This window comes from Squalius cephalus, assembly GCF_949319135.1.
Source record: "Squalius cephalus genome assembly, chromosome: 25".
Lineage (NCBI taxonomy): Eukaryota > Metazoa > Chordata > Actinopteri > Cypriniformes > Leuciscidae > Squalius > Squalius cephalus.
In genome coordinates, this window is record NC_137146.1 from 14,341,787 (window position 1) to 14,369,725 (window position 27,939).

Genomic DNA, 27,939 nt, shown 5'->3' on the forward strand with positions numbered 1-27,939 from the left:
CAGTACGATGGCAAGTTTCAGATATAAATGATTAGTAAACAAACTACCTATGGATCAGAAATGAAATGTAAACAAAAAGTGAACATTAAATAAATACAATTAAATACAATATTTATTTAAATTTTAATGAACATATTTAAAAGTATGCATTTATGTAATGTTTTTATTAACATAAATGAATGAAATATTCTAAAGTAATAAAAACAAGAACTCTTATTCAAAATCCAAAAAAAAAAATAATTATATAAGATTTTGTACTTTAAAAAAAAAATTGATTGTTAAATTGATTAACATTCAGACTTACTCATGTTTTATTTATTTTAATTAACAAATAAATAAATGAAGTATTTATATTTAAGTTGAGTAATTTCACTTAAATGACAATGAATAGGTCATTTTAATTTACTGTTTACTGAACTTAAATATACAAGCTTGATAAAAATTATCATTCTAGAAGAAAATTTCAGATGGCACTAAGAGGCTTTTGAACTCTTCAAATATGCACATAAAATATTTTAAAGTATACTGTATATATATACTATATATATATATATATATATATATATATATATATATATATATATATATATATATATATATATATATATACACTCACCTAAAGGATTATTAGGAACACCATACTAATACTGTGTTTGACCCCCTTTCGCCTTCAGAACTGCATTAATTCTACGTGGCATTGATTCAACAAGGTGCTGAAAGCATTCTTTAGAAATGTTGGCCCATATTGATAGGATAGCATCTTGCAGTTGATGGAGATTTGTGGGATACACATCCAGGGCACGAAGCTCCCGTTCCACCACATCCCAAAGATGCTCTATTGGGTTGAGATCTGGTGACTGTGGGGGCCATTTTAGTACAGTGAACTCATTGTCATGTTCAAGAAACCAATTTGAAATGATTCGAGCTTTGTGACATGGTGCATTATCCTGCTGGAAGTAACCATCAGAGGATGGGTACATGGTGGTCATAAAGGGATGGACATGGTCAGAAACAATGCTCAGGTAGGCCGTGGCATTTAAACGATGCCCAATTGGCACTAAGGGGCCTAAAGTGTGCCAAGAAAACATCCCCCACACCATTACACCACCACCACCAGCCTGCACAGTGGTAACAAGGCATGATGGATCCATGTTCTAATACTGTTTACGCCAAATTCTGACTCTACCATCTGAATGTCTCAACAGAAATCGAGACTCATCAGACCAGGCAACATTTTTCCAGTCTTCAACTGTCCAATTTTGGTGAGCTCATGCAAATTGTAGCCTCTTTTTCCTATTTGTAGTGGAGATGAGTTGTACCCGGTGGGGTCTTCTGCTGTTGTAGCCCATCCGCCTCAAGGTTGTGTGTGTTGTGGCTTCACAAATGCTTTGCTGCATACCTCGGTTGTAACGAGTGTTTTTTTCAGTCAAAGTTGCTCTTCTATCAGCTTGAATCAGTCGGTCCATTCTCCTCTGACCTCTAGCATCAACAAGGCATTTTCGCCCACAGGACTGCCGCATACTGGATGTTTTTCCCTTTTCACACCATTCTTTGTAAACCCTAGAAATGGTTGTGCGTGAAAATCCCAGTAACTGAGCAGATTGTGAAATACTCAGACCGGCCCGTCTGGCACCATGCCACGCTCAAAATTGCTTAAATCACATTTCTTTCCCATTCTGACATTCAGTTTGGAGTTCAGGAGATTGTCTTGACCAGGACCACACCCCTAAATGCATTGAAGCAACTGCCATGTGATTGGTTGATTAGATAATTGCATTAATGAGAAATTGAACAGGTGTTCCTAATAATCCTTTAGGTGAGTGTATATCTCTCTCTCTCTCTCTCTCTATATATATATATATATATATATATACACATACATACACACACATATATATTTAGTATACTTAAAAATTTAGTTTACTTGTAGTTGTTGTTAAAAACAATGGATTAATAACTACATACAAGAGCTTGTACAGAAAACACAGCATATCTGAACTCCAGATGAGAGCTGAGGCCATAAAGGGCATAAGGAGTTCAAGGCTTATTTTAGCACTCTTGGTGGAGAAGTTCAACAAACACATAAGAGAAAACCATGCCCGCAGATCCCAGTGCTCTTTGAATAAATGTTTTTATGAAGAAGGGGTTTTGTTTGTGAAAGCTGGCGTGCAGGTATTTGGTTTTGCAGCAGGGTGGCTGTTAAATGTGTAGACTGGGGCTCGTTCAGTGATCTGAAAGCTTTGTATCAAAAGCTCAGTCAAACAGGGAGAACGGAGATTATTTGAGCTACCATAGGAATTGCATTTTCAAAACGGTGCCAATGGACCATTATGGGTTTGGAATGAACAGTGTGTGTGTGTGTGACAGACCTCCCTGTCGCTGCTGGGTATAAACGCCATTACCACTGCATTCACTGTGCATATTTTATGAATGGGGTGCTAATTAAAAGGTTCGTGTTTTAGCGTTTGTGTGTGTGAGAAGGGTGTTAGACATTGAAACTCACACTCATTCTGTAACACAGATGGTGAGCTGGCATACGGACACATCTTAAAAAACAATGGGTTAATTAGCTACTAGTTTGCGATATACTCACTAGCTCATGTTTACCGATAGCTTCGTTCTCAAGTTCACTTACAGTCAGAGCTGATGATCACTACGCTAAAACATTGACCTTGCCTTTCCACTCCATTAGCCCCAATAGACCCCCTTTGGTTTTGACATTCAGCTACACAATTATTTACTGAAATCCGCCTGCTAAATTTACATTGATTATAATACCTGCTCTCCCAGAAGGGAGTCCTGTAATTTAAGCTGGAGGGAAGGTGACTGAGTTTGTCAATGCAATTAGAGTTCTATGATTTGGCCCAAAACACAGTTTAGGGAAAATGGATTTAGTGCTGTAGTCAGAAAGCATGTCTCAATGACTATTTACAAATGTAACGGAGGCAAGCTAGTAAGAGCTGTGCATGTAAACTTCACTCCCCTGGACTCCCATGCCGGAGATGCCGGCATTATAATATATTTATTCCTATTATAATGGCCAGTTTTTAAGTTGAATAATGCTTGTACATACATACACTCTATGTTTTATATTCTTTTGGGATATATGTCAAGGATTTTACATCTGCATAAAAGTGAGAGATGAACTATCCAATGTGAAAGTATATATAATAATGTGAAAATGTGGCAAAAAGCAAGATTAAAGATTTATATATATAGGGGAGAGCGGGGCACAAAGTAACGCTTTTTGACTTTCTCAGTTTGTGTAAATCTACTTATGGTTCAGAGAATTTATTTTTTCCCACATTAATTTCCCACATGTCTACTACAATTATGTGTTTTTGTTTTATCAATACAGTATATACTTTTTTCTTGATATACCCCGAAAGAATGGAAGTGAAATGTGACAACATGCCCCATAGGTGGGGTACATTGTAACATGTGTGGGGCACATTGTAACATGACCATATAACAGCTTAAAATGTTATCTGATCTAATAAAAAAAATATACAAAACAAACTAAAATATTTTCTAAATAAAATACAATTAAAAAACTTTTTCATATAAAATAATGACAATTTTTAATAATTAAATATAAACTCATTTTTGAGTTTTGACTACAAACACAGGAAAACACAGCTATACAACATAGTTCAAAACAAATAAATAATTAGTAATTTCTGAACATTGACTCTCAGTCTTTATTCACCTTTTTCTCACGTTGTCTCAATAAAATTAATAAAAGTATACAATATAATAGCATATTTCTAATAGGGGCACATTGTAACGCAGTGTTACAACATGCCCCCGCCTGCACAACTGGGGTTTAAACCCGGCTAGTGTCTTCTGCTAGTTAGCAAAGCATTAAATAACTATCTCAACTGTTAAATAACATCTTGGAGATTAAAATAATATCAGATTTGTCTTATTTTAAATAAACACAAAAAATAGAGATGAAAAATTAACTTAAGTAAGAAATTTACTTTTGCTATGGTTTAATAAATGTCTATGGATATCTTCCAAAAAATAAATAATTTTGGCGGATTTTTTTTTTCTATATAGTGTTGATATGGCAACTAGTAAATACACAAAGTTTCGTCATCCAAGCATGTGCGGAAGTATTTAAAACAAGCGTGTTACAACTAACCCCGCGTTAGGTTGTGCCCCGCGCTCCCCTATATATATATATATATATACACACACATATATATATATATATATATATATATATATATATTTAATTTATAATTTATGCAGTGCAGACTGTTTGATAACTTGATCATTTCTGTATATTTTGCAGGGCACAGTTAAAAAAGACATTTATTTTGGGTTTATGTGGGGATTGTTTGAAGTTCACTTAAGTCTCATAAATGTTAAAAAATGTTCAGTTACACTGTAATATTGAATGGCTATAATTAATGTTTAAAACTGAGGGAAAAATCATTTTCATAAGACATCATAGCTGTATTAGTATCAGTGATACTGGCTTCATTCACAAAAACATGCCATTAAACAAGTATTTAAAATATACTGTCTTTATGTTGTCTCTACATTAATTTGGAGATTAACTGTGAAATTATTAGGTATATATTAGTGCTGTCAATATAGTTTATGTAGTTAAGCCTGTTGTAATGCCTCATATCACCATTTTCGAGTCCAATTGCTCTATCAGATCCCAAAAGCAAACAACAAATGGTGCTAATATACACTCGCAGTGTGCGAGAAAAATCATGATCCTAACCTTTATCTCCATACCACAATCTCATTTGGTTAGACAGTGATTCATCTTTTCAGAATCATTAAAATATTGGTGTTCAGAAGCCAAGAGACTGTATCGTACACTGTGAGTTTTTAAATGCTTAGTTTAAAGGTGATATGAATGCAAAATGCTCATAAACAGCTGTTGAGATGGTATTTTTACTTGAAACGGAGCAATTTCCTGGACCCGGAAAAGGTATTTGATACGTCACACACAGCTTAACAAGCAGATAGTAATTGTGGTATCTCAGCAAGCACTTTTAATTAACATGCCAAATCAAGAACAGAGCTCTCCTGTAACTTGCTATAATGCTGTGGTGTGGGATTGAAATGCTGACCTGTGTGAGAGATGAGTGGGTGTTCAGCTCTGTGGCAGGGGGACTCCGGGGCCCGTGTGGCCCCCCGGCAGGGCACTCCTCTGGGCAACAGCAGCAGCAGGCTGTGCAGCAGGACTAGGCAGCGGGCCAGGGGCGTTCCCTCCACGGGGGGAGCCATGGGGGTCCAAGGGACTCTGCTCAGTACTGCTGGGGCAGGGGCATAGGGTGCTGGGCATCTGCCACGGGAATCTGCAGAGCAAATGAGAGAAAGATTGAAGGAGTCTGATATGGTTTGATTGATTTTGCTGGTAAAACTTTATAATAACTTTCATAACCTTCATTAATAAGTCATTTAAAAAAAAGCATTATATAACAGATCATTATTCAAAGTCAGAACCTGATAATAATGACTTTGCTATTACTGTATATTATTCCAGTCATGCCATTTGAACAAATTATTTTTTTTAAACGATTTTTTTTTTCTTCTAACAATAAGAATTTTGAGTCTATGTCCAGATGGGAGGATTTCAAATTATTGAAGGGGATGAGTATAATCTTTAAATATCGCAATTGTCATTGTTTTTACCATAAAATGAGAAAATAAGTCTTGGAGTGTATGTTGTTTATGCACAGTGACCGTATATGCATGGATAATTACATGTGAAAGTTTGTTCTTCCGCTTAACTGTTAGATATCCATAGCATGAAACAAGGATATTCTCGAACACTAATCTATAAACCATGGTTAAAATATGTGCACTAATGTTAAAATGTTGTCTTGCCTTCTTATGGATAAATCCGACTGTATATTACTTTGGAAGTTAATCACTGATAATTGTTTCTAAATATTTAAAATTTGAGCAGATGCATAAAATTGAAAAACATAACATAAATATTAAAACCATTACTGTATCAATAAATGATATAGTTTAGCGGTCATTTTGCAAAAATAGCATGAACTATTCCAAGAACCCATGTAATTTGCATTACATGGGTTCTTGGAATACTTGATGCCATTTTATAGCCTATAAAATGTATTGTTTTTTTTTCCACCAATCATACTAAAAAAATGACTTAAGTGATAAAAGGAAAGCAAATATTATTATATAAATTGGCCCTCATCATATAAAGCTCAGTATATACATACCTTTATTCTATATTCTGAGAATAACATAACATGACATACTGTAGTAAAAGAGCGTCAGGCACAGAGTGTAGCCAGATAAAGAAAATGCAGCTGTTGGGGTCATTACATTCATCTCCCCAACCTCCTGCACTCTCATCTTTGACCTGTGACCTCACTTCCACGAATCGGCACAGGGAGCTGCACTCTAGCTCCTCTGAAGTGGTCTACACTATCAGTGAACATAGTAAACACACTCCACAGGGGCCATCACACTGCTCACATACAGACACAAAACTCAATGTAGTTTTGCACTCCTGAGAAACTTATAGTGCGATTATAGATTGTTTTCAGACTCATGGGCTGAAGAGCAAGAACTCAGGCAGTGATCTGATATTTGCCCATAAAGCACATTCTATAAATCGTGCCATTATTAATCCTTCTTTTCTTTTCATTAAAAATAAATAAATAAATATTTACAACTAGCTAAGTGTAAAAATATATGTATATTAAAGGGATATAGTTCACCCAAAAAAGTTATTATTTACTCTCCCTGGTGTATGCCCTTCTTTCTTTTTTAGACTGCAAAAAAAATAAAAAAAAAATGTCCTTCTCTCGCTCGTCTATATACTTTAATGGCAGTGAATTAGCCTGGGAAAACCCAGACAACTTCCGGCAAATTTAGATTTGCTCTGCAATAGGCAAAGAGCTCATTCAAGCCGATTTCTAATCCGTCGAAATCGCGGCACCAATCAGAAACGTTGAGGCGTGCTTTACACAATGACGATCGCTCTGATTGGTTTTAGGTCTATCCAATTGCGCCCAGAGGCATTTGAACAACGTCCGTTCAACTTTTAAACGCATTATTATATTCAAATTGCAAAGGACAGTCTTTATGAAAGACCCACTGGCAGATGAACGTGCTACTATATTTCTCTCCAAAACAGTAGGAAATTAAATTAGATTTAATAGAGGATTTTAACTGTGACACGATGATTGACAGGGCAGTTTACGTGACAGGATGCACGCGACAGATCCGTCCGATAAAGATGACGAAGTAGTATGTCCCAAAGCTTGCCTACTTTTTTGCTACACATTCAAAAGTAAATACCTTTTCTTCACAAAAAGAGTACATACTTTTATGGCGTAGTGTAACTTAGGCGAATTGGGACGCATCATATGGCTTTACACGATGACGATCGCTCTGATTGGTTTTAGGTCTATCCAATTGCGCCCAGAGGCATTTGAGCGACGTCCGTTGGTGACGCCCCTTTGAAAATTAGTTATTAATGAAGCTTTGCCAGACCATAACTCAGTTACTACACAGAATGGTCCCATGCAACACATGTTGTATTTTCCAAGTGTTCTGGGGGTATACGATTGGGTTTGGTGAAAAACAAACCGAAAAATTTAAATCCAATTCAAATCCAGTTAATTAAATTAAATTGGTCTTTTGTGCATGACTGCACGTTGATGAGTAGCAACCTGTGTCCTGGTCCAGAGATGTTCAACTCAGAAAAGAAAGTATATGGATACAATTTTTTAGATTTCTAGATGTTGTATTTCCTATCATGTTTTTATTGATCTTGATTTCTCACAACTTGTGTGCTTTTTCTGGACGAGTCAGAGTGAACTGCGGTGCTAATAGTCTCATTAACACGCAGTCATGCACAAGAAACCAAGGGCCAAGGTCAGGATTTTCTTTAAATAATATATTAAATGTATTATCATTATTTATTTTTTTATACCAAACCCATGTATGCTTGGAATATATGGCACAAGTCACAAGTCTTTTTTTAAAAGATTGATGCTGGTCACTATTTACTGCCATTATATGGACGAGACCGAGAGGGACACATTTTTTTCTTTCTTTTTTTTTTGTGGTCAGAAACAGAGAGAATGGCATATTGCATAAAAACAACACCAGGATGAGTGAATGATGACTTTATTTTCATTTTTGGGTGAACTATCCCTTTAAAGTGAATCATGGACAGTTAAACTGTACCAGTATTGTTTTAGTATCTGTGAAATATCTTTTTTATTAATATTTTTCAATTTTAATTTCATTTCAGTTAAAGTTTAAATAATTTTGTTTACCTTTTTTTTGTTTTGGAAGGACATGATGATAAGAATGTTATGACATAATTTTCCGTTTTTGAGTGAACTATTCCTTTAAATCACTCTAATTACTGTTAATTAATTACACATAAATAAAATAAAATAAAATAAAATAAAATAAAATAAAATAATGTATTGACTCATAATAAAGTGGGAGTCCCTGTTTTGTAGGATCTGATTGCAGGTCTGTTGGATGGACTTTGCAGCATCACGCCAAAGCCAAGAACTTCTACCACTGCAGTGCAATAACCTGTCAATCAAAAATCCCTCCATCTTTCCTTTCCTATAGCCTCTCTACACTATGACAGTACAGATGAAATTGAGTCAGTCTGTGCGAAGGGCAATACAAAACTCGATTAGACCAAAGTTGCTCTCATCAGCAAGGCCACAGGGACTCAGTAACTGACACACTGCAGATCTGAATGGCTTGTTGATGGGTCTGGAGACTCATGTCTCTAGTGCGTGGAAACAGGGTTTTACATCCTCTTGTCTTATTGAATGCACACAGAGTTTCCTGTTAGTAGATGCTGGACAGAGTGGAGCCACCGCTTTCTACTGGACAGACCTTATTTCTGATCTTCTCTTATGAACAATTCCCAGTACGATTTGATAGAAAATCAATCCAAAACACACACACACACACGCACACATTTTGCAAAATACAGTGCATTAGAAATTGGATTCAGACCTATTTCTTTCTTTCTGTGAATGGTAAATGTTTCCTGTGTAAATATTTACAAAACCCATAATTTCTTTTGAACGTAACTTATGGGGAAAAAAAATATGTTTTTGGATAACATTTCATATTGTAGCTCATTGCAGTGCTTAAACACTATGCCACCCCCTCATATAAGCAAAGAAAAGATACGAATTACATTAGTGACTAACTGACTAACTCAGCGGTTGATTTGTGAAAAGTGCAAACATCCATTAGAAGTGTTTTATGCAAGCTAATTTGCTTTTAATCTCTAAGATTGTGTTCACTCTTTTAGTTTGTTATGTTCTTTTGGTCCTGACCAAAAAAGAAAATGATAAATTTAGTCCTCGTTCGCTTAGCATTCACACTGTCATTTCTAACACTGAACCTAAAGATACAGAATAAAAGGTATCAAAAGGTCACAACCTGATTGGACAGCTTTTATGATGTATATTTTGAGACGGAACTTACCGAACATTCAAAACAATGCTGTGTGCTGGACTAAATGCAATCGTTGTATGTGAGCACATATGATAGTATTTTTACCAGCTAAGAACTCATGAAGAGCTAAGAAAATGTGTAAAGGAATCAAAAGTGCCAGGAATTGAAAATATCAGATATGGCCAACCAGTCAGCGTACAGTCTGCTTCCTGACACACTGAGTTACGGTGCTCAAAATGGACACTGTAAGTTCGAATCCGGCTGGCAAGATTGCCTGATTCCATGTCCAAAATTTCCTGCTCTCTCTCTACTTTCCTTGAATAAAAAGCAGAAAAATGGTACCTGCAAACTTAACCAATTACCAACAGGACAACATAATGGTTGGTTGTTAGTGAGGGGTGTCATTGACAGGACACAAGCACTGAATTTCCTTTAATCATAGCTGCACATGACTTTATGACATATTCCTGTTGTGGTCCATTGTCTGTCATGCAGGAAATAACAACGTATATGACAGTGATGAAACATTTCACCAGTACTACAGGCTGTGTTCTCTCTCACACATCCACACTGCGGTCTGAGAGGCTTCCTGCTAAAATGTGCTAAACTCTATTCAAGAGAAGTAATGGGAGAGCACAGAGGTCAATATGATCTAATTATTCCTATAGAAACCTATGGATCCTCTACATATTACAGTCAGTCACATTCAGTGCTGAATCACTGGACTATCTTCCGCAATAAAATGAAATCTGGTTCCATCTTGAACCGAATAGAAAAGATGGATAAAAGGGATAGTTCACCCAACTAATGAAAACTCTGTCTTCATTTCATTCACCCTTATATCATTCCTTCCAGTGGACAAAAGAAACATTTTCAATAGTGTTCTTGTTTGAGGACTAGAGCTTTTAAGCTTCAAAACATATGCAAAACCACCATAAAAGTAACCTGAAAAGTGATCCACATGATTATGAATATGAATGAGGCATATGATAGCATTTATATAACAATAGACTCATTTTCATCACCATTGTTGACTGAAGGAACCAGATCATTAAATCAGTGAAAAGAGATAATTGAAAATATCTGACTCAAAAGAATGATTCATACATGAATCGGATGTCTCTGAGGCTGCATCCAGTGTCACATACTTCTCTACTATATAGTAGGCGAAAAACACTATGTGACAAAAGAAGCATGTCCGAATTCACAGTTCTCATAAAAAGAGTAGGCAAAAAGTATTTAAAAATGTTTCATTCTTTTCAAAATATGCAATAGTTTGGAAAGTTTTACAGGTTTAGAAGGACATGAAGATGAGTAATTGATGACTTTTTTTTTTTTCTGTGAACTATCTCTTTATGGCAGAATAGCCATAATCAAAAAGAAAAATGAAAAAGTTGATTTCAAACCAGATTGAAGGCCAACCAAATAAAAATCTTAAACTCTGGGTGTCATTAAATACATTCAATAGACTCTATACACGCTAGGTCGCTGACTGACACAGCTATCATTCATAGCCACAAGCGAGAGCTCATAATTATACACTTTAAATGAACATACTGTGCGGCAGACCTAAGTATGTGATCTTCACTATGCATCCATGTTGTGTTTTATCCATGTTTGCACAGATGCGTGTTAACTGTGTTCAAACCCACTTGTGGAAGAAGACACACATATTGCATTAGGCTGCGTTTCCACCGCAGGAACTTTCCCCAGGAACTAAGTTCTGGGTAAATATTTCCCCCTCTGAAAGGCCCTGCTTGCGAGGTAGTACTTTTTCAAAGGTCAGGAACATTCAGGGGTGGGACTTGGGCGCTGAACATGCTGATTGGTTGAGTTCATACCCTATTTTGATTGGTTGACTCCACGCATCTTAAAATCTGTTGCGGTGCGTGCAGTAACAGTTGTTTGCTATATACATTGCCTGAAACTTTGTTTCATCTGTTTTGGCATTGCGCTCATGTTAACAAATTTTGGAAAGATTTGTCTAGATTTATAATTGACAACATTGACCCCTCTTTTTCTTTATGTTTAGAAAATGTTATATTTGGTTTTAATAATAGTCCCTCAAATAAAAGGAAAGAGTACTATATTATAAATTTAATTTAAATTTTTGCTACATTCCATATACATAAATGTAAGTACAGTAAAACCAAACCTTTGTTTTTGGTTCTTGAAAAAGAAATGCAATTGTACACCAAAACTATCTTTCATTCCCACAATAAGAAAGCAATTAAAACTATTTTGGTTTGTGAATCCTTTGATATTTTTATGTAATGTTTAGCCTCCCCCCCTGGCTGTATGTTCTTTTGTTTTGTTTATTTGCTTATTTTTGTTTTCTCCATTTTGTATATATTGCAATTCTGACTGTATGTTGACATTGTTTTGTTTGAAGTGCAAAAAAAAACAAAAAAAAACAAAAACAAAAAAAAACAGTTGTTTGCTATTCGAATCGACAATGGAGTTAAAAAAATACGACAATGGACCGACGACGAGATTCAGGCTTTATTAAGCTTAAATTCTGAGGATGAAATCCTATTTCACTGGACTAATTTGCCTAATCTTCACGGTACTTTAGACCACGGTGGAAACTAGGACAAATTGTTCCAGGTAATTTCGGTGGAAACGCGGCTATATTCAAAGCAGACAAGACACATACGCTGTAAAACACCAGATTTAACCGAGAGAAACCAATAATGGGACAAGACAGGAAATAGAGGTTTGACAACAAGGAAACACAAACCAGCACAGACAGTCACAGACAGATTTATTTCCTCTGTAGATCAATTTCAATCTTTCTCGTCTCTGTTTTTCACTCTGACGTCTCCACTAAAATGGATATTTCTACCAACACCCCTGAGGAAACTGGATTGAGGAGGCATTAGCAGCATCTGGTCCAGAAAAGGCAAAGCGCAGGTCATCTGGTTCAGGCTGCCTCCGGGCATCAATACACACAAAGAATAAATAAAAGGGCATTTTCATACGAGCTCTTGAGGAATGAAAACGGTTCAGTCGTGCTGTCTGAAATAGCCTTCTCCATATTGAGAAATATCCTAATTGACCATCAGTGTCAGAACTGACATGATCGCAAGGGTTGCCTAAGTAATAGGAATTGTACATTAATGAGCTGTGACATCCAGACAGGTGATTTGACGAGTTACTCTCAGCTGGTCATTGTGAATGCTCTACACTGTAGCCAGACTTTTGACTTTTAACTAACTTACGGATCCAGATTATAGCCCATTCTGGTCATAAACTGACTATTTAGGAAGGAAGAGGGTCTCTGACCAACAATTAAAACAACTAAATAGCATTTTTATCACACGGATTATGTGAAGCAAAAGTGAACATATAGTGAACAACATAAAGGAAAAATGAAATCCTGCTTCCTGGCTACTAAGGGCCCCAATAAGCATATGTATTTATACTTAAATATTTTATTGATTTTAAATATATTTCAATTACATGAATCAATGGAATTCTTCCATAATAAATGTATAAAAAATAACTAAGACCCTCTCTGGTTGTCACAAATCTGTGGCTGTAGTAAATGCATGGCGATAGAGAATATCAACACAAAGAGTCTTCAATGATAAATCCAAATGGTTACACGCAGGAGATCACAAAGGAAACATAATAGCACAATCACATAATATTAAGATGACATGGAATAATGAACAGAGGAAACTAAAGCCCTATTCGGACGGGACCAGTTTAACATGGAGAGTTGGGGTAAAGTAATAATTACCAGAGCTTCTCAGTGACTTTAGTCCCGTCCAAATGTGCCATCTCAGTAATCATTACGGACAATGTCAGTAAAGATAACGGCGAATTTTACCTTCAGTAAAAAAGTCAGGAAAAATTACCTCAGGTAATACTAATACTAATGCGAATAGACCTGATGTAAATATGTATGTAAATATTTAGTCATTTCCTGTTTAAAAGTAGTTTTCCACGTTTTTTCAAAGTATGGAGACACTTGAAAAAGCATTCAGTTGCGTTCTAGATGCTGGGACAAGTCTGTGGCAAAACTCAAGTGTTTTCCACATAGCATTCAGATCAGAAAGAAGATCGAAAGCACCTGTTAGAGGCACAAAACATCTTTTAGCATTAGGTAAGTGCCTATTACCAACACAATCCAATCTGAAGTTAATTAAACACATCGTTCGACCGGACAACTGTTTTATGTATATAATATAGGTTATATGTGTTTGCGCACGTGATATCAGGAAGCAACGTAATACGCATATGATGACAGGAGGTTGACGGCGATGCGCAAATTGAGTTACCCTTCCCACTTCTGCTAGTTTTACTAAGATATCTTATCCCGTGCGAATTGGCCATTAATATTACAGACGTCCTGTGGTAAAATTACATAATTCCATCTACCCTTGTAAAGTTAATCCCATCCGAATAAGGCTTAAGGGTTTAAATACACAGAGGGAGTACTAAGTACATCAACAGTACTAAGAACAGTAACTAATGAGTAACTATGGAAACTAAGATATAAATATACAAAAAAACAAAAAACAATATAAGGTTACTAAGATGACCAATGAGAGTAATTTCATGTTAAAACAATGTGAACACAGTCACCTGCAAAATAAAATTTAAATTAGAGTGCTATCTTTATATTTTGCTTATATTTCCTAGGTTTTTATTTTATTTTAGATAAAGGTTGTAATAAAAAAGATGAAAAATATTATTATTTATACAATGCATGTTTGCTATATGGAATCTATAAATAGAATAGAGTTACATCTAAAAACTGGGCTTTTCATTTAATTTTGATGCAGTGCCGTCCATTTCATCACAGCAACATGTATAGAAATATATAATGGCCTATATAATGGCCATTTAATACCATACAGCCAATTTGTTATTTAAAAAAAAAAAGGTCCAAGTAATTTTTTTTTCTAAAATCTTGATTTTCTCCTGGAATCTGTACAAACAAAGATGCAACAAGAGGCAAAGCTGAGCATTAAAAAATATGTATCAAAGTGATAGCTGGTTGGGCAAATAACTATCACTGCAGTTTCCCAGGTGCAACGCATGCATGTCAGTCGGTAAACATTTACTACTTTTCAAAGCGAGAATGGAATTTTCTGCTTTAGCAACCTCTTTATCCTCAACTGATATTTTTCTCAGTCAGACAGAACCATTTCCATCTCAAATCTGATACTGCTTTTGGGTCCAGTGCGCTCTCAATCTGTTAAACCAACACCATTTTAACAGATTGCACATCTGAGCACACAACATCTGTCAACTATCGGACAACAGCAAGCCGCTTATCTTAAAATCTTAAACGCTGATCTGTTAAAGTCAATATTAAGCGAAAAAAGCAAAAGAAAATAAGTAACACACACACACACAAAAACCCCTCTTTCACCCACACATTGACAGCCAACAACTGGGCAAAATTGATGGAGGGCTTGGTTGGAGCTGGATTCAACTTGTTGGTGGTAGGCAACCACAATTGCAGGCTAGTTACGAAAACAATACTACTTAAAGACTGACATATTGAGGGTTATGTTCAGTGCAATAGCTTTAGAGCTGTTAAAGAGTAGTTTTGGGCTGGCTGGCCACATACAAAGTTAGATTTAAATCTGGGACAGCATACCCAGCAATTTCAGACCGTCACACCCTAACTCTCCCAAGGTATACAGCCTTTATTTTTAACTGTCTGTTTCTCTACACGGTCTCTGCTGGAACTAGCACTGACTATCCTTGGATATATAAGAGACAAAGCTTTCCTGATGCTGAAAGCAAACTGAGGCTCTGTAGTTATGTGGCTCTTTTCAAGAGTAACAGCCCCTGAGCCAGCCTGTTATCACAAGGTCATTGAGACACCCATACAGAAGCATTTTCAAAGGCACGAAGAAGAGCCTCAGGCTCATAAACATTGAAACAAAAGGTATTTGTTAAGATGCATTTAACCTTTGCCTTGAAACAACAAATCTAGGTTACGGTTGACTCTTAACCAGATCACAAGTGCAGAACTATAGGGCTATTTCAGAGTCGTTTGAGTCACAAAATGAGCTTTCAGTTAAACTTGGCTGAATATGTGGTAGAAAAAAAAGAAATTGGTGCTACCTGACTAGACAAAACAGAGAAAAAGGGCTGTTGTCTTCCCTTTCGCCAAACAGGAAGGAAAACTTCAACACCCATAATATACTGGTTCAAGGCCACTACCAATCTGCTCCTCTCAGTGGGTCCCAATTTACCTGAATTTCTAGGCCGATATGGCTAGGAACTATACTCTTATTCCTGCGTAATAAACAAGGAACTTTGCTGCCATACCATGGGTGCGCAATTATATTACGTAGCGTCACGTTGGAAGTTACCTAGCTGGGGACTATTTTCAGGCGCTGCACAAAAAAAGTGGAGTGTTCCTTTAAGTGGCAAGAAAAGGAATGGGGAGCACTTTCTGCCCAATCTCCCGAACCAACGTCGCATGCCGGACTGCCGGTAGGAAGGCTGTTGCCGTCATATTTTTACCATTATGCTGTTTAAAGAGTAGACGAAGTACAATACAGTTTTCAGTGACAAACCTTCCGTTACAATAACTGTTTTGTTAATAACCTTCAGTCGATTCGACTGTCCATGGGCCCTGAAGCAGTCAGCTGCCAGAAAGCTGGCAATATTTTGCATCGTCCGACAGATGTTTGCTGACAATAAATGAGAATTTATCATTCCAGGTAACACAGAGAAAAAGTTAACATTGTTCATGTACATATACTATCAACGTTGTAACAATACAAAAGAGGTTGTAAATTGGCGAAGTTACACTTTATCTGTGATGCTGCAGACAACACTTTTTTTTTGTCATCAGATATCTCTATATCTCACTCTATATCCCCTATGATTAAAAGATAAATCATCAGTACATTCGACATATGAAGCTTTCAAGAGAAATACCTGCACATAAGCCAAGATCAAGGTTCCCAGGGTGCACTACTATCTCTTCTTACTGTACGTTTATCTCCTCATGAAACTATCACTGTCAGATAAAGTCACCATCCTGTGCTGCTAAAATTGTAAGAGAAACCAAGCTGATATTTAAATGAAACACTGCATTTGAAATTAAGTCTCGTGCTGTAAAAGAGCAACATCTAGAAAACAACTAGGCTGTTTTTATCTTAAAGCCTTATTGATTCGAACTCATAATGTGAACCACTTTTAGTTGACAGTATACAAATATTTTCCACATGCTCTACAAAGCTTTGGTTTTGGGAGACATTTAAATGCCAGAGCGTGACACAGGCAGTGAGCCTCCCCCACATCACAGGAGCCTTTTTTAAGACATAAACCTTCACAAGCTCTCAAAAGAGATGACAAGAAAAATCGAATGTTTTCCTAAGTTGTACAAATCTTTTTAAATCACGCACTGAAACACAGATTGACTGACATTTCAGGTGCCCTGTTGTTGATGCCAAATGCTACGTATGTGCTTAAGGTGTCACAAAACTCCCCCTGAAAGGCATGCGGTTCAAATTAACCCGTCATATACCACATGCATACAGAACACAAACACACCCCCCTGGAGGTGCAGCGATAAGGCCCATAATGCCTGTCGCTCTGAACATTTGACATTTTTAGAGGTTTAATTACACGCTTGGCCTCTAAGAGCTGGGTGAAACCTGCAGCAAATTACACTATCACTATCCGCAGCTGCATGTCGCCATTGTAGTATTGAAGCCCTTCAGTAGTTGAACCCGTTCGCCTTTATGAATAAATAGGGTTCACACTCATGAGTGACCTATAAAGGCGGTTCACCAAATGTTTATTCTGGGTTGACTCAGAGGCAGGATTTGCCATTTAGGTGGATCTCAAAAAATGGGGTATTAGCTACTTCAAAATTAAAATTGATAACTGCAATGAAAAGATTTTTTGTTCTTTTTGTGCTTGCTCATTGGATTGGATGGATAGTTGTTGTCCCCAAGTTGGTTGTACTGTAATTTGTCATGTTTTATAAAATTGGTCTGGACCACCCATAATAATGTAATTAGCAAAATAGCTAATAAAACGCATTCACTGCATCCGAAATTGCATGCTAAAAATTCTAAAGAACAGCATTAATTTGATTTTTTTTTTAACATTACAACATTATCACTAATGATCAATTACACTGCTGTTGCTGCTGCTGCAGGGCAAGTACGGGACTTGCTACTGCCAATACATACACAACACGCTGCTGTGATTTACAATTTAGTGTACATTAATTAGTCATAGCAGATCTTTACAAGTGGATCTGGGGAAGGTGGAGGGTTTCTGAAGGCGCTGCACTGCTACAGCAAATGCTGGTTAGTATTTGAAGGTTGAACAGCGAGCTCATTGGCTACTGATACAACAGAGAATGATGTGATTGCAAGCAGACTGAGTAAGGACCTATCAGCCTGCGTCATCTAGAGTTTCATGACAGAACTTTGTATTCATTATTTGAATTTTTTTTTTTTACTGAGCCCAAACTTTTGAATGGTAGTGAATGGTACAGTTTAACTTTAACTTCCCATCTTCAACTGATCGCCAAGTGTGGGACAACGACGTAGTAATCACACAATAATGTGCATTTGGGCACATACGTCCAAGAAATCGGATGTTCGTCCTTGAGAAATCCAAGCGGCAGTGTGTAAGCGGGTGTAAATCAGGTCAGAAGTACATGCTGTCATGGCACGAAGATAATAACAAGAGAACTACTTCATCTGCTGTATAATTAAACTCCAAAACAACTTTAGTGAAAAGATACTGGTGCCACAATCGGTACGGCATACGGGAAAAGGCTGACTCTTGATCGTCAAGACGTTTTTAGTTTTTTTTTATGGAGTCTTCAGATATGCAGAGGGTGGGAATGTAAATAATTACTCGGCTCCAGTGGAACCAATTAATCACATGTGTGGGTTGTAATTTGTCCCATAAAAAGACGAAGGAGATGCAAGCAGACACAATGTCGCACAAGTTAACTATAAGACGGCGTTAATGAGAGAATGAGAGAGAAAAAAGGAGGTAGACAAAGTGATGCAGACCAGCTATGAATGACGTGGCGTCTTGACAGGATCGAACATGTCGCACAGCTGCAGGCACAGCCGAGCTAGCGCTGAGTTTTGAGTTGGGTAGATTATAGACGGTTCCTCTGGTGACTCCACGTCCTGTCTAGATCAGCCAGACACTCACAGTGCTGTCAGCACAAAGTACACACTTTTGTCATCCTCCAAGCAATTTTCTGATCATATTTTAACACCTATATGGAGACAGACATCAACACAATAACAACTAAAAATAGGAGGAGGGCGAGGGGAAACAGTGATAGCTTTAAGGGATAGTTAAACCAAATATGAAATTTCTGTCATCATTTACTCACCCTCATGTCATTCCAAACTTGTAAAACCTTTTAATCACTGGAGTGCATTGTCCATACATTGAACATTTATAGGGTCCAAATGCTGTGGCATCTAACTGACTGTCTTTGTAGGGACAAAAACATGTCTAACATTTTTCAAAAAATCTTCTTTTGTGTTCCTGAAAAGAAAGTCATAAAGGTTTGGAGCAACATGAGGGTGAGTAAACTCACCAAAAGCCATGTTTTCTGGACATTTGTAGACTTGTATGATGAACTTTTGTTTACTGTATGTAGATAAGCCTAATACCTCATGACCTGTATTCCATTGTCTCTAGAGACACGAAATGTGGAGCAAAGTCAGGAGAAATGCGTGCATGAGAGAGATATTTCTCCTCTGATGAGAAGCTTTTGCCTTTAAAAACATCGCCTAATAAGCTTATTAACATCTTAGAGAGAAGGAAAATAAAGTCTTGATGGTGTATGCCACATTGAAATGCAGCACATTATTAAAACAACATGAATTTTAATGTAGATCTAAACCAATTAAGGTATTAAGAAGACTGAATAATTGCATTATGAGACACTGTCCCCATGGATTCACTTTCAAACATCAAAACATGCATTGAATTCTCCAAAGACGCCATTATAATGAGATAAACATTAAACATATATATATATATATATATACATATATATGTATATATATACAATTATATATATATATGGGGTGAGTAAGATTAACACATTTATTTGGCAATAAGTTATTGTTTTCAACATTGACAATAATAAGAAATGTTTCTTACAGCAAATCAGCATATTAGAATGATTCCTGTAAGATCATGCGACACTGAAGACTCCAGTAATAATGCTGAAAATTCAGCTTTGCTGGGATAAATCACAGGGATAAATTACATTTTAAAATATATTCAAACAGAGCATAATTATTTTACATTTCAATAATATTTTTTTAATATATAAAAAAGGACAACAAGAGACTGAAGAGTTCTGCTCAGAAAAAAGCAGCACTGCTTTCCCTTGAATTTATATGGACTTTGACAAGTGAAACTGCAGTATATGCTTATTTTGAGTAATGCCATTTTTTTATACCAACATTAAGGAGTTGTTGAAAACTCACCAGAGAAGAAATTACAAGAGATGTTATTTAAATTTTTCAATTAGCTGGCACTTGTTGCATCACATCCTGTTTGACTGATTCATTTCAAGATCTCAAAGTTGAACTTGCAAACTGGCTGCAAAGGCAACATCTGCAAACGACCATAAAGAATAAACAAATACACACAGAAATCACTTTACATAGGTAACTATGAATACAGATAACTGGAAACTGTAATAAGAATGAAAATGATAAAGCTGACAAGAAATAAAAATATTTTATAATATATAAAGCACATTAAAATGATCAGTACAGTAGGAGATTATTATTGCAAAATAATACATTGTCTGCAACATTATTCACAGCTCTTTAGGTTCTAACAGCTAATTATACAGAGAAAAGAGAAGGATATGTGAATAAACCGAGTATTGTTAAACGATTTGCCGATGTTTTGCTAGCCATACTTGCATGAGAATGCAATCACAAGCCTCTCTCTTTCTTTCTCTCACTCGCTGGTCTGACAATTAGACAATGAAGTTTAAACAATAAACTTTAACAGGGGACGTATGCTTTATCCTGCAGGCCTCGTTAGAGTAATTGAAATACGGCATACCGGCAGGCTAATTAGAACCAGTCAAATCAAGCAGTCAAATCCAGGGATGAGATCAAACGATCCACAAGGCGTTCTGAGACATAATATAAGTAGAGATTGGAGTTTTATTGCTATTCTAAGCACAGTTTTGCTGTGGCTGCATCCTTATTCATATACTATGCCATGTAGTATGTGAGCAGAATTAGAGTGTCCAAAAATCATCATTATGGAATTATGTCAGTGTAAGCTTTTTGAGCTATTATCAGGAGTATGAGTTTTCTTTTGATTTTTAGCAAAGAATGTGAGGAACGTTTTTAAGAGTATGCACCTAAAGGTTGACATGGTGTGCTCTAAAGGCCATTATTAGGATCACTAAACAGAAAAAAAAAAAAAAAAAAAAAAATTCTTCCCAAAGACTCCACTGCCATTGGTTGGATAAACAGATGGCTCCGCCTCAAACTCACACCATCGGTTGAGCCAGTGTTGCTTTGTGGTTATGATGTGAAACAAACCAGACCAAACCAAATCTAAACAGACCACTTTTTTAGGAAAATCAACCTATGATATGCAAACGCAGACAGTAAGGTGACAAATATCAAAGATTGTTTTACCCATACTGTCTTACCACAAGCTCAAAACGATGTACTTTCTACATCTCTACATTTCAGACAGTGTCAGGTGAATTACAAAAGTCCACATAATCTGTGCAAACCCCTCAGAATAGGTTCTTGTCTGGTTCATTAAGAATCTACAGAATATTTTGCTCGTTAAAATGTTCGAGCAGAAATTCTGGCCAATTATGCTGCTAGCAGTGGTCGCTTATTGTTTCTACACCTTCAAAATGTGCATAACGAGTTATGGACTGTTTTAGACTAGGTGTTAAAAGTGAGTATTTAAATTAACAAGCAAACAAAAAGCGAGTCCTAATTTCTACTAAAACATCATATTTAGCAACATAATATGAGAACAAGTATAATCATACAGTGATTCACTCAGATTGGCATTAACATTCTCAACATCATCATTACAAGGCCCTGATCTTACATTGCTGTGCTCCTAGTATTTGTTTGATGTCAACCCTACTACCTAGACAAACAGGGCGGTCCATCTGTGAGCAGTTTCCAACCCATAGCAGATGTCTAGGGTTCCGCTGAGAACATCACTCTTCATATGTGTTTGTAAGCAGCGAGAGCCATGCGCTGGGCCAACAGCACTCACTTAAGTACCAGATGAGAGCTTGGTTTGGTTTGAGCAGCTGTGTTATATTGCACTCAAGACAGGTTACATTGGGTCACCTTCTGAACTGTAGAGAACTAACCAAGCTGTACTAAGTGCACTTTTGGGTGGAATAACAGTGTTTAAACAAAGCACTCACTGGCGTATCGATATAGTACATGCAGTGGCAGTCAACAGATCTTGGGGACCCACGTGAACCTTGGAGTGTATGTGTATCGTTCATGGAGATGGACAGTGGGAAATGTAACCCTTTTTTTTAGCAAATGTGGTATTCAACCAATTCTGCCACTAGTTACTCACACTCATGTCATTCCAAATATGTATTGCTTTCCTCTGTGAAACACTAAAGAAGATATTTTAAAGAATGTTTCCAGTGTTTTTGCCCATACACTGAAAGTCACTGGGACTCAAAACAACATAGGACCCCCATGACTTTCATTGTATGGCCAATATTGTTTTTTGCTGTATATGTTAATTAATAAATCAACATTCACACATGTGATACAGACTATCCAGTATATTATATAACACATACACTACTGTTCAAAAGTTTGAGATCAAGATTTTCTTTAAAGAAAATAAATTCAGCAAGGATGCGTTAAATGGATCAAAACAACACAAAAAAGTATATTTCAAATAAATGCTGTTCTTTTGAACTTTCTATTCATCAAGGAATACTGCACATCATGGTTTCCACCAAATATTGTGGAAAAAGAAATGATTTTGTCCCTTTTTCCAAACTAATACAGAAAAAAACATATACTTCCAATACATATGTACATCCTCATCCTTACATAAGAAACACATATTCTTGTGTACACATGTACATACAGTATGTATACTTAAGTACATACAGAAGCATTCACTGGTCACAGAGTATAACTTATAGGTATTACATTCATGATCACATGATTCTATCAAATTCTGTAGTACAAAGTAATGTTAAGGGTTACACATCCAATACAGTCCATGGGTTAAAAGCCAGATATGGTAACCGACGTAATCTTTTCAACCAATAGGATGAAATTCTATTAGTTTGTTGTCTTACTGAAAAGATCAGAGTTTCCATATTGTACACATCATTTACAATTTCTTGCCATTCATACACAGCCATTTTTCCTTAAGCCATTTCCTTGTAATGGCCTTCTTACTAGTTGTTAGTGATTTGTTAAAAAGGTACATGTCCTTTATGCTATTTTTGAAGGAGAAATACTCAAGTACACTGTTTTAATGTTACACTCAAGGTTCAACCCCATTATTGCATTTATCTGTTCAGATCCTGCTAGTATGAATCATTTTACAGTCCTAAAAGATGTGAAAAGGGTCAGCCATTACATTTCCAAATTTTCTCCAGCATTCACCAGCCTTTTAAATCCCAGTTGGCAAATATTTTAGTTTGGGGTTTATGAAAAACCTTATTGTATTTTTCCAAGTTAATTCCCTCCATGAATCCGAATTTGTTGTACTCATCTGTGTTTTAAACATAGCCTGGTTACCCATTCTTCTTCTGTTATACTTATATTGTCTTCCTTTTCCCATTTTTGTTTCACATACGTGGTACGAGTGGATTTTTGTTGACATTAAATAGGAAAAAATTAAAGAAATGATTCTTGAGCACCAAATCAGCATATTAGAATGATTTCTTAAGGATAAATTGGAGTAAAGATGCTGAAAATTCAGCTTTGCCATGCACCACAGAAATAAATCAAATTTAAAATGTCATATTTTAAATGGTAATACTATTTTACAGTATTACAGTTTTTAAAATACTTATGATCAAATGCAGTGAGCATAAGAGTCTCAAAAACGTTTAAAACTTTTAAATGGTAGTGATACAGTTTCTTAACTAAAAATATTCTTGCATGTGGACAACAATCTCTTTATAATGGCTCTGTATTATTGGATGTTACCACTGGGTCACGCTAACCCTACCAGCAGAGAGATTTAGGCATGTCTAGAAAGATCTAAATGGGTCTGATCATTTTATTCAGCAAAAATGTACTGAGAAAAGTCTAACTCCCTGATTTTTTTTCTTTTTTTTCTGAAAGATCCCGAAGTAATGCCAGCCCAGTTCCTAACCCTCACCATCTGCTAAACTGCAAGGGCAAATTCCACCACAAACTTCTGCATGAATTCACCTTCTACAGAGCCACCACAACTTCCTCTCCCCTCTCACCCAGACAGACGGGGGTGAGCAGCACCTGGACTCACCGCAAATAGCCCACCACACCAGTGGACCCTTATTTTCCCTAAAGTATCAAGAAAGAAAACAGGCCTTTGAGAAGTGAAGGACAAGCGAGTGGGTGCAGCTGGACAAGCTGGAACTACATGAACTGTGGTTGAAGTGTCAGACAGCTGAATCATTGAATAACTTAATTATTTATTTATTTTATTACTGATATTAATTTATTACATTTTAAGTTAAATGAATAAATTATTTAAGGATTCAGATTATTTTATACCTCCCAAGATACCTCGTTTCTTTAGTCAGACTCTTAGACAGCATGTAGTCTTAGCTGAAAAAAGAATCCCATTCAACTAAAAAATATAAATCTATCAAAGATGGATTTATAAGATTGCAAGGGCAATTTTATGAATAAACATAAAATACATTTAATACTGAAAAGTGTCAATAGAAAATAGTTCCGTGCAATTTAACAATGTACATACAGATTAAAAGTCGATACGAATTTTTTAATGTTTTTTAATGCTAATTAAGAATGCATTTTTTTTTTTTTTAAGTTTATTTGAATAGGGACAAGTATGTTACATAAGCTCATGTTACATACTACAACATTTTAGCCAAAGCTAATTCTCAACAGATTCTAAAACTCAATTCTAAACAGAGTAAAAACAGTAATATTGTGAAATATGAACAAATTAACCCTCTGTGGTCAACGAACGAACATAGCAGCAAAATTGGCTTAAAATACTACCTCATTTGTCATTTATGGTCATCCAGATAAAAACAATACATCATTTGAAACTGTAAACTATTTTTATATGTGTCCACTTACAATCAAAACAAAACATTGTGCTTTTGTAAAATAAAGATAACAAACAGGGTGTGCTTTCTGCCGTCTCGGTCTCCGAGAATGAAATTTTTGTTTCTCCAAAAATGAAACAAAACTCATTATTAAACTATTAAAAATACATATTAATCTAATTTAGTTATCTTAATAGATGTACTCTTTTAATCTTTTAGTATACTTTTTACAAAAACATAATGCCCAAAAAAATCTCAACGGTTTTATAGTCGTCCAGTCAGATAAACAACATTGAGGCAGAACATTCATAAACCTTGCACAGCGAGCACATAACCTGTCACCATTTAAATTTAAGAGCAACCGAGTTCATTCCCTGAACAGTTCATAAACAAACACCAACAGAAACAGGTGCTAACAAGATGGAGAACTTTACGCTCTCGAGTGCATTGGAAGCAGTACAGCCTCACCCCCCAACTTCTCTTTTTCAACGATGGGCGTTTCAGGAAACCCAACAATAAGTTATTCTTCTCTCTGCAGAACATGCCCTTACAGAGCACTATGAAATCGTATGGTGGCGATAAAATATCGCAGCTCACATAAATACTGTTTTAATGAGCCCCCTCACCCGTCACTTTAATGATGACTGTAGCTTTTCCCGTCTGCTCCTTGAGCGCACATGTGGCCTCCAGGTGGGCCAGTCAGACCAACACAAAATTATTCCAAACACCTCCGATTCCTAAATCATCCAGGACTACCGTTGAACATGCCTTCAAGTCCTTTCTCTCACCTCTCCTGACCATTGATCACCGTCTCTCTTTCCCTTCCCACATCTTGCATGGTAGATAAAAAATGTGTGTGGTGAGAACGAAGTCATGGTGAATTGAACCTATATGTTCCACTAATTGTTTCTAGAACATTGATCCCTTATAAGCATGAGAGAGAAATCCTAATATGCATAATCCTCATTATCCATCTTCAATTAACATGAAATTTTCCGATGCCGAATGGTCCGTATGGACCCGGTTAGGTGGCACTGCTAACAAGTGGCTGGTGTTTAAAAATAGAAGAATGAATAATTATTCCAGTGTGACTGCAAGCAATGCATTTTTAAAAAAATTCACTTTACATTTCAGAGTACTTTTTGTTAGTTTCTGCAATGGTTTTGATGTTAGTTTTTAATTTATGTACATATTAAATTTTTATAATAATTTGTTATATTTATATAGCGCTTTTCTCTGCACTCAAAGCGCTTTACATAGAAGTGAGGAATCTCCTTATACACTACCGTTCAAAAGTTTGGGCTCAGTAAGCTCAGTTTAATGTTTCAAAAAAAATCTCCTAAGTTTACCAAGGCTGCATTGATTTTATCAAAAATATAGTTTGAAATATAGTTAAAATTTCAAAAAACTTTTCTGTTTGAATATATTTTAAAATGAAATTTATTCCTGTGATGGCAAAGCTACATTTTCAGCATCATTACTCCAGTCTTCAGTGTCACATGATCCTTCAGAAATCGTTCTTATATGCTGAATTGCTGCTCAAGAAACATTTCTTATTATTGTTATAAATGTTGAAAACTGTGCTGCTTAGTATTTTTTTGTGGAAACCGTGACACATTTTTTCAGGATTATTTGATGACTGGTATAAAAAGTATAAAAGAACAGCATTTATTTCAAATTGAAATCTTTTGAAACAATTTAAATGTCTTTACTGTCACTTTTGATCAATTTAATGCATTCTCGCTGAATAAAAGTATTGTTCTCCTTGATTAAAACTTTTAAATGGTATTATGTCTTATTTAACCCAGTATACTGTATGCTGCAAGTCCAGATTCCAGCCTCTCATGCACTTTGCATAAGAGGAACGTACTATATAAGCGACAAGCAAGGCTAGACTTTAGAACAGAACTTATTTCTGACTACTAATTGAGTCTGGGTCATGCTGTTTGAAGGGCAGCTTTCAGGGATGTCAGGGTTGAGCTCACGGTTTATGTGCTGTCAGAAGAGAATGAATGGATGAAAACTGCTGTGAGACCCGTCAAAAGGTCAGCAGGTGAAATGGGGGAGTGCGAGAGTGCCGATCTCAGCAGGGTCAATGAGAAACGAGCGAGTTTCAAGGAACAAGAGTCTTTTTATAACTCTGAATAATTGCTCAATGGCACTGTCATCTCTGTCAGCTTAACATCTAAAAACCATTTCGCTACCATGAGTTGCCGGTATGTGTGTGCTAGCTGGAAAGGAAGGGTGTGGAGTCTGAAATGTGCGTTTATAAAATGTTGCTTTATTCATCACAAAACAGATGTTTGTTGTGTACCGGGAGGGAAAGTGTGTTAGAGCACTGCAGGGTTCAGAGCTCGCCATGATTCATTCAATCTTATTCAACACTATTCACAGAAAAGACGCCTGTTGATATTATATTCATGCAGGCAAGAGGACTTAATAGACGTTTGAAGCACAACAGGTGACTTCTGTTCTTTTTATTCTTAACTCAGTATTCTCTTCCAAGCAGAATTTGTCTGCTTTGAAAAGCGTAGAGGGTGGAAAAGAAACAAAGACATGAATGAAAGAAGGACAGAGGAAGTAACAGCATGCCGATTGTTTCACGGCAGGTACTCGAGGTCGACAGGTCTTGGGTTATTTGCAGCTAACTAGCCCTCCTCTAGTGACATTTATCTAAAGTGAATACAAATTAAATAGCACATTTGAACTGTCACCACACTTGACTGTAAGGCGTCCCACAGGTAAACGTTTACAATGTCAGACGGATTACGTCAAGTAATTTGTTAAATCAAAAGTATTGGGAGCTGTTTCATCCATTTGACGCAACCAAACACTGGCCGTTGAAAGATGACTTTTTGTAACTATGGACATATGTTTAGACTGTATCAAACAGTGCTGTGTTTCCCGTACAACAGTCTAACTCGCTGATAAACGACCACAGTACGATGCATCATTGGAGAAACTAGTCAAGACTGTTTCCAGAAACAGACATTGGTTCAACAATATAGGACTAAAGTTAATGGCATCACGGTAAGTGTGGGAGTAATAACTTCTGCTAATTATTCTATATGAGATCTCTGGGATGCTGCTAACGAACATGGCACCTACTGTCTATCCCACTGTTTTTGTTCCATGTCAATTTGCTTTATTTCATGTCATTCTCCAGACAGAGTTCCCTTGTGTATACCCGCACTCTTCAAAAACGGTGCTGATTGTTGAAAATA

At 36.3% G+C, this 27,939-nt stretch overlaps 1 protein-coding gene across 2 annotated transcripts in view; it reads right to left on the reverse strand.

The window, feature by feature from the left end:
• sema5a (sema domain, seven thrombospondin repeats (type 1 and type 1-like), transmembrane domain (TM) and short cytoplasmic domain, (semaphorin) 5A) overlaps positions 1–27,939 on the reverse strand; it is a 129,710-nt gene that overhangs the window by 91,808 nt on the left and 9,963 nt on the right. For both annotated transcript variants that reach the window (XM_079862596.1, XM_079862597.1), the window contains exon 2: positions 5,097–5,324. In XM_079862596.1, the coding sequence (XP_079718722.1) occupies positions 5,097–5,253 (157 nt within the window). In that variant the 5' untranslated portion in view covers positions 5,254–5,324. The remainder of the gene's footprint in view (positions 1–5,096; positions 5,325–27,939) is intronic.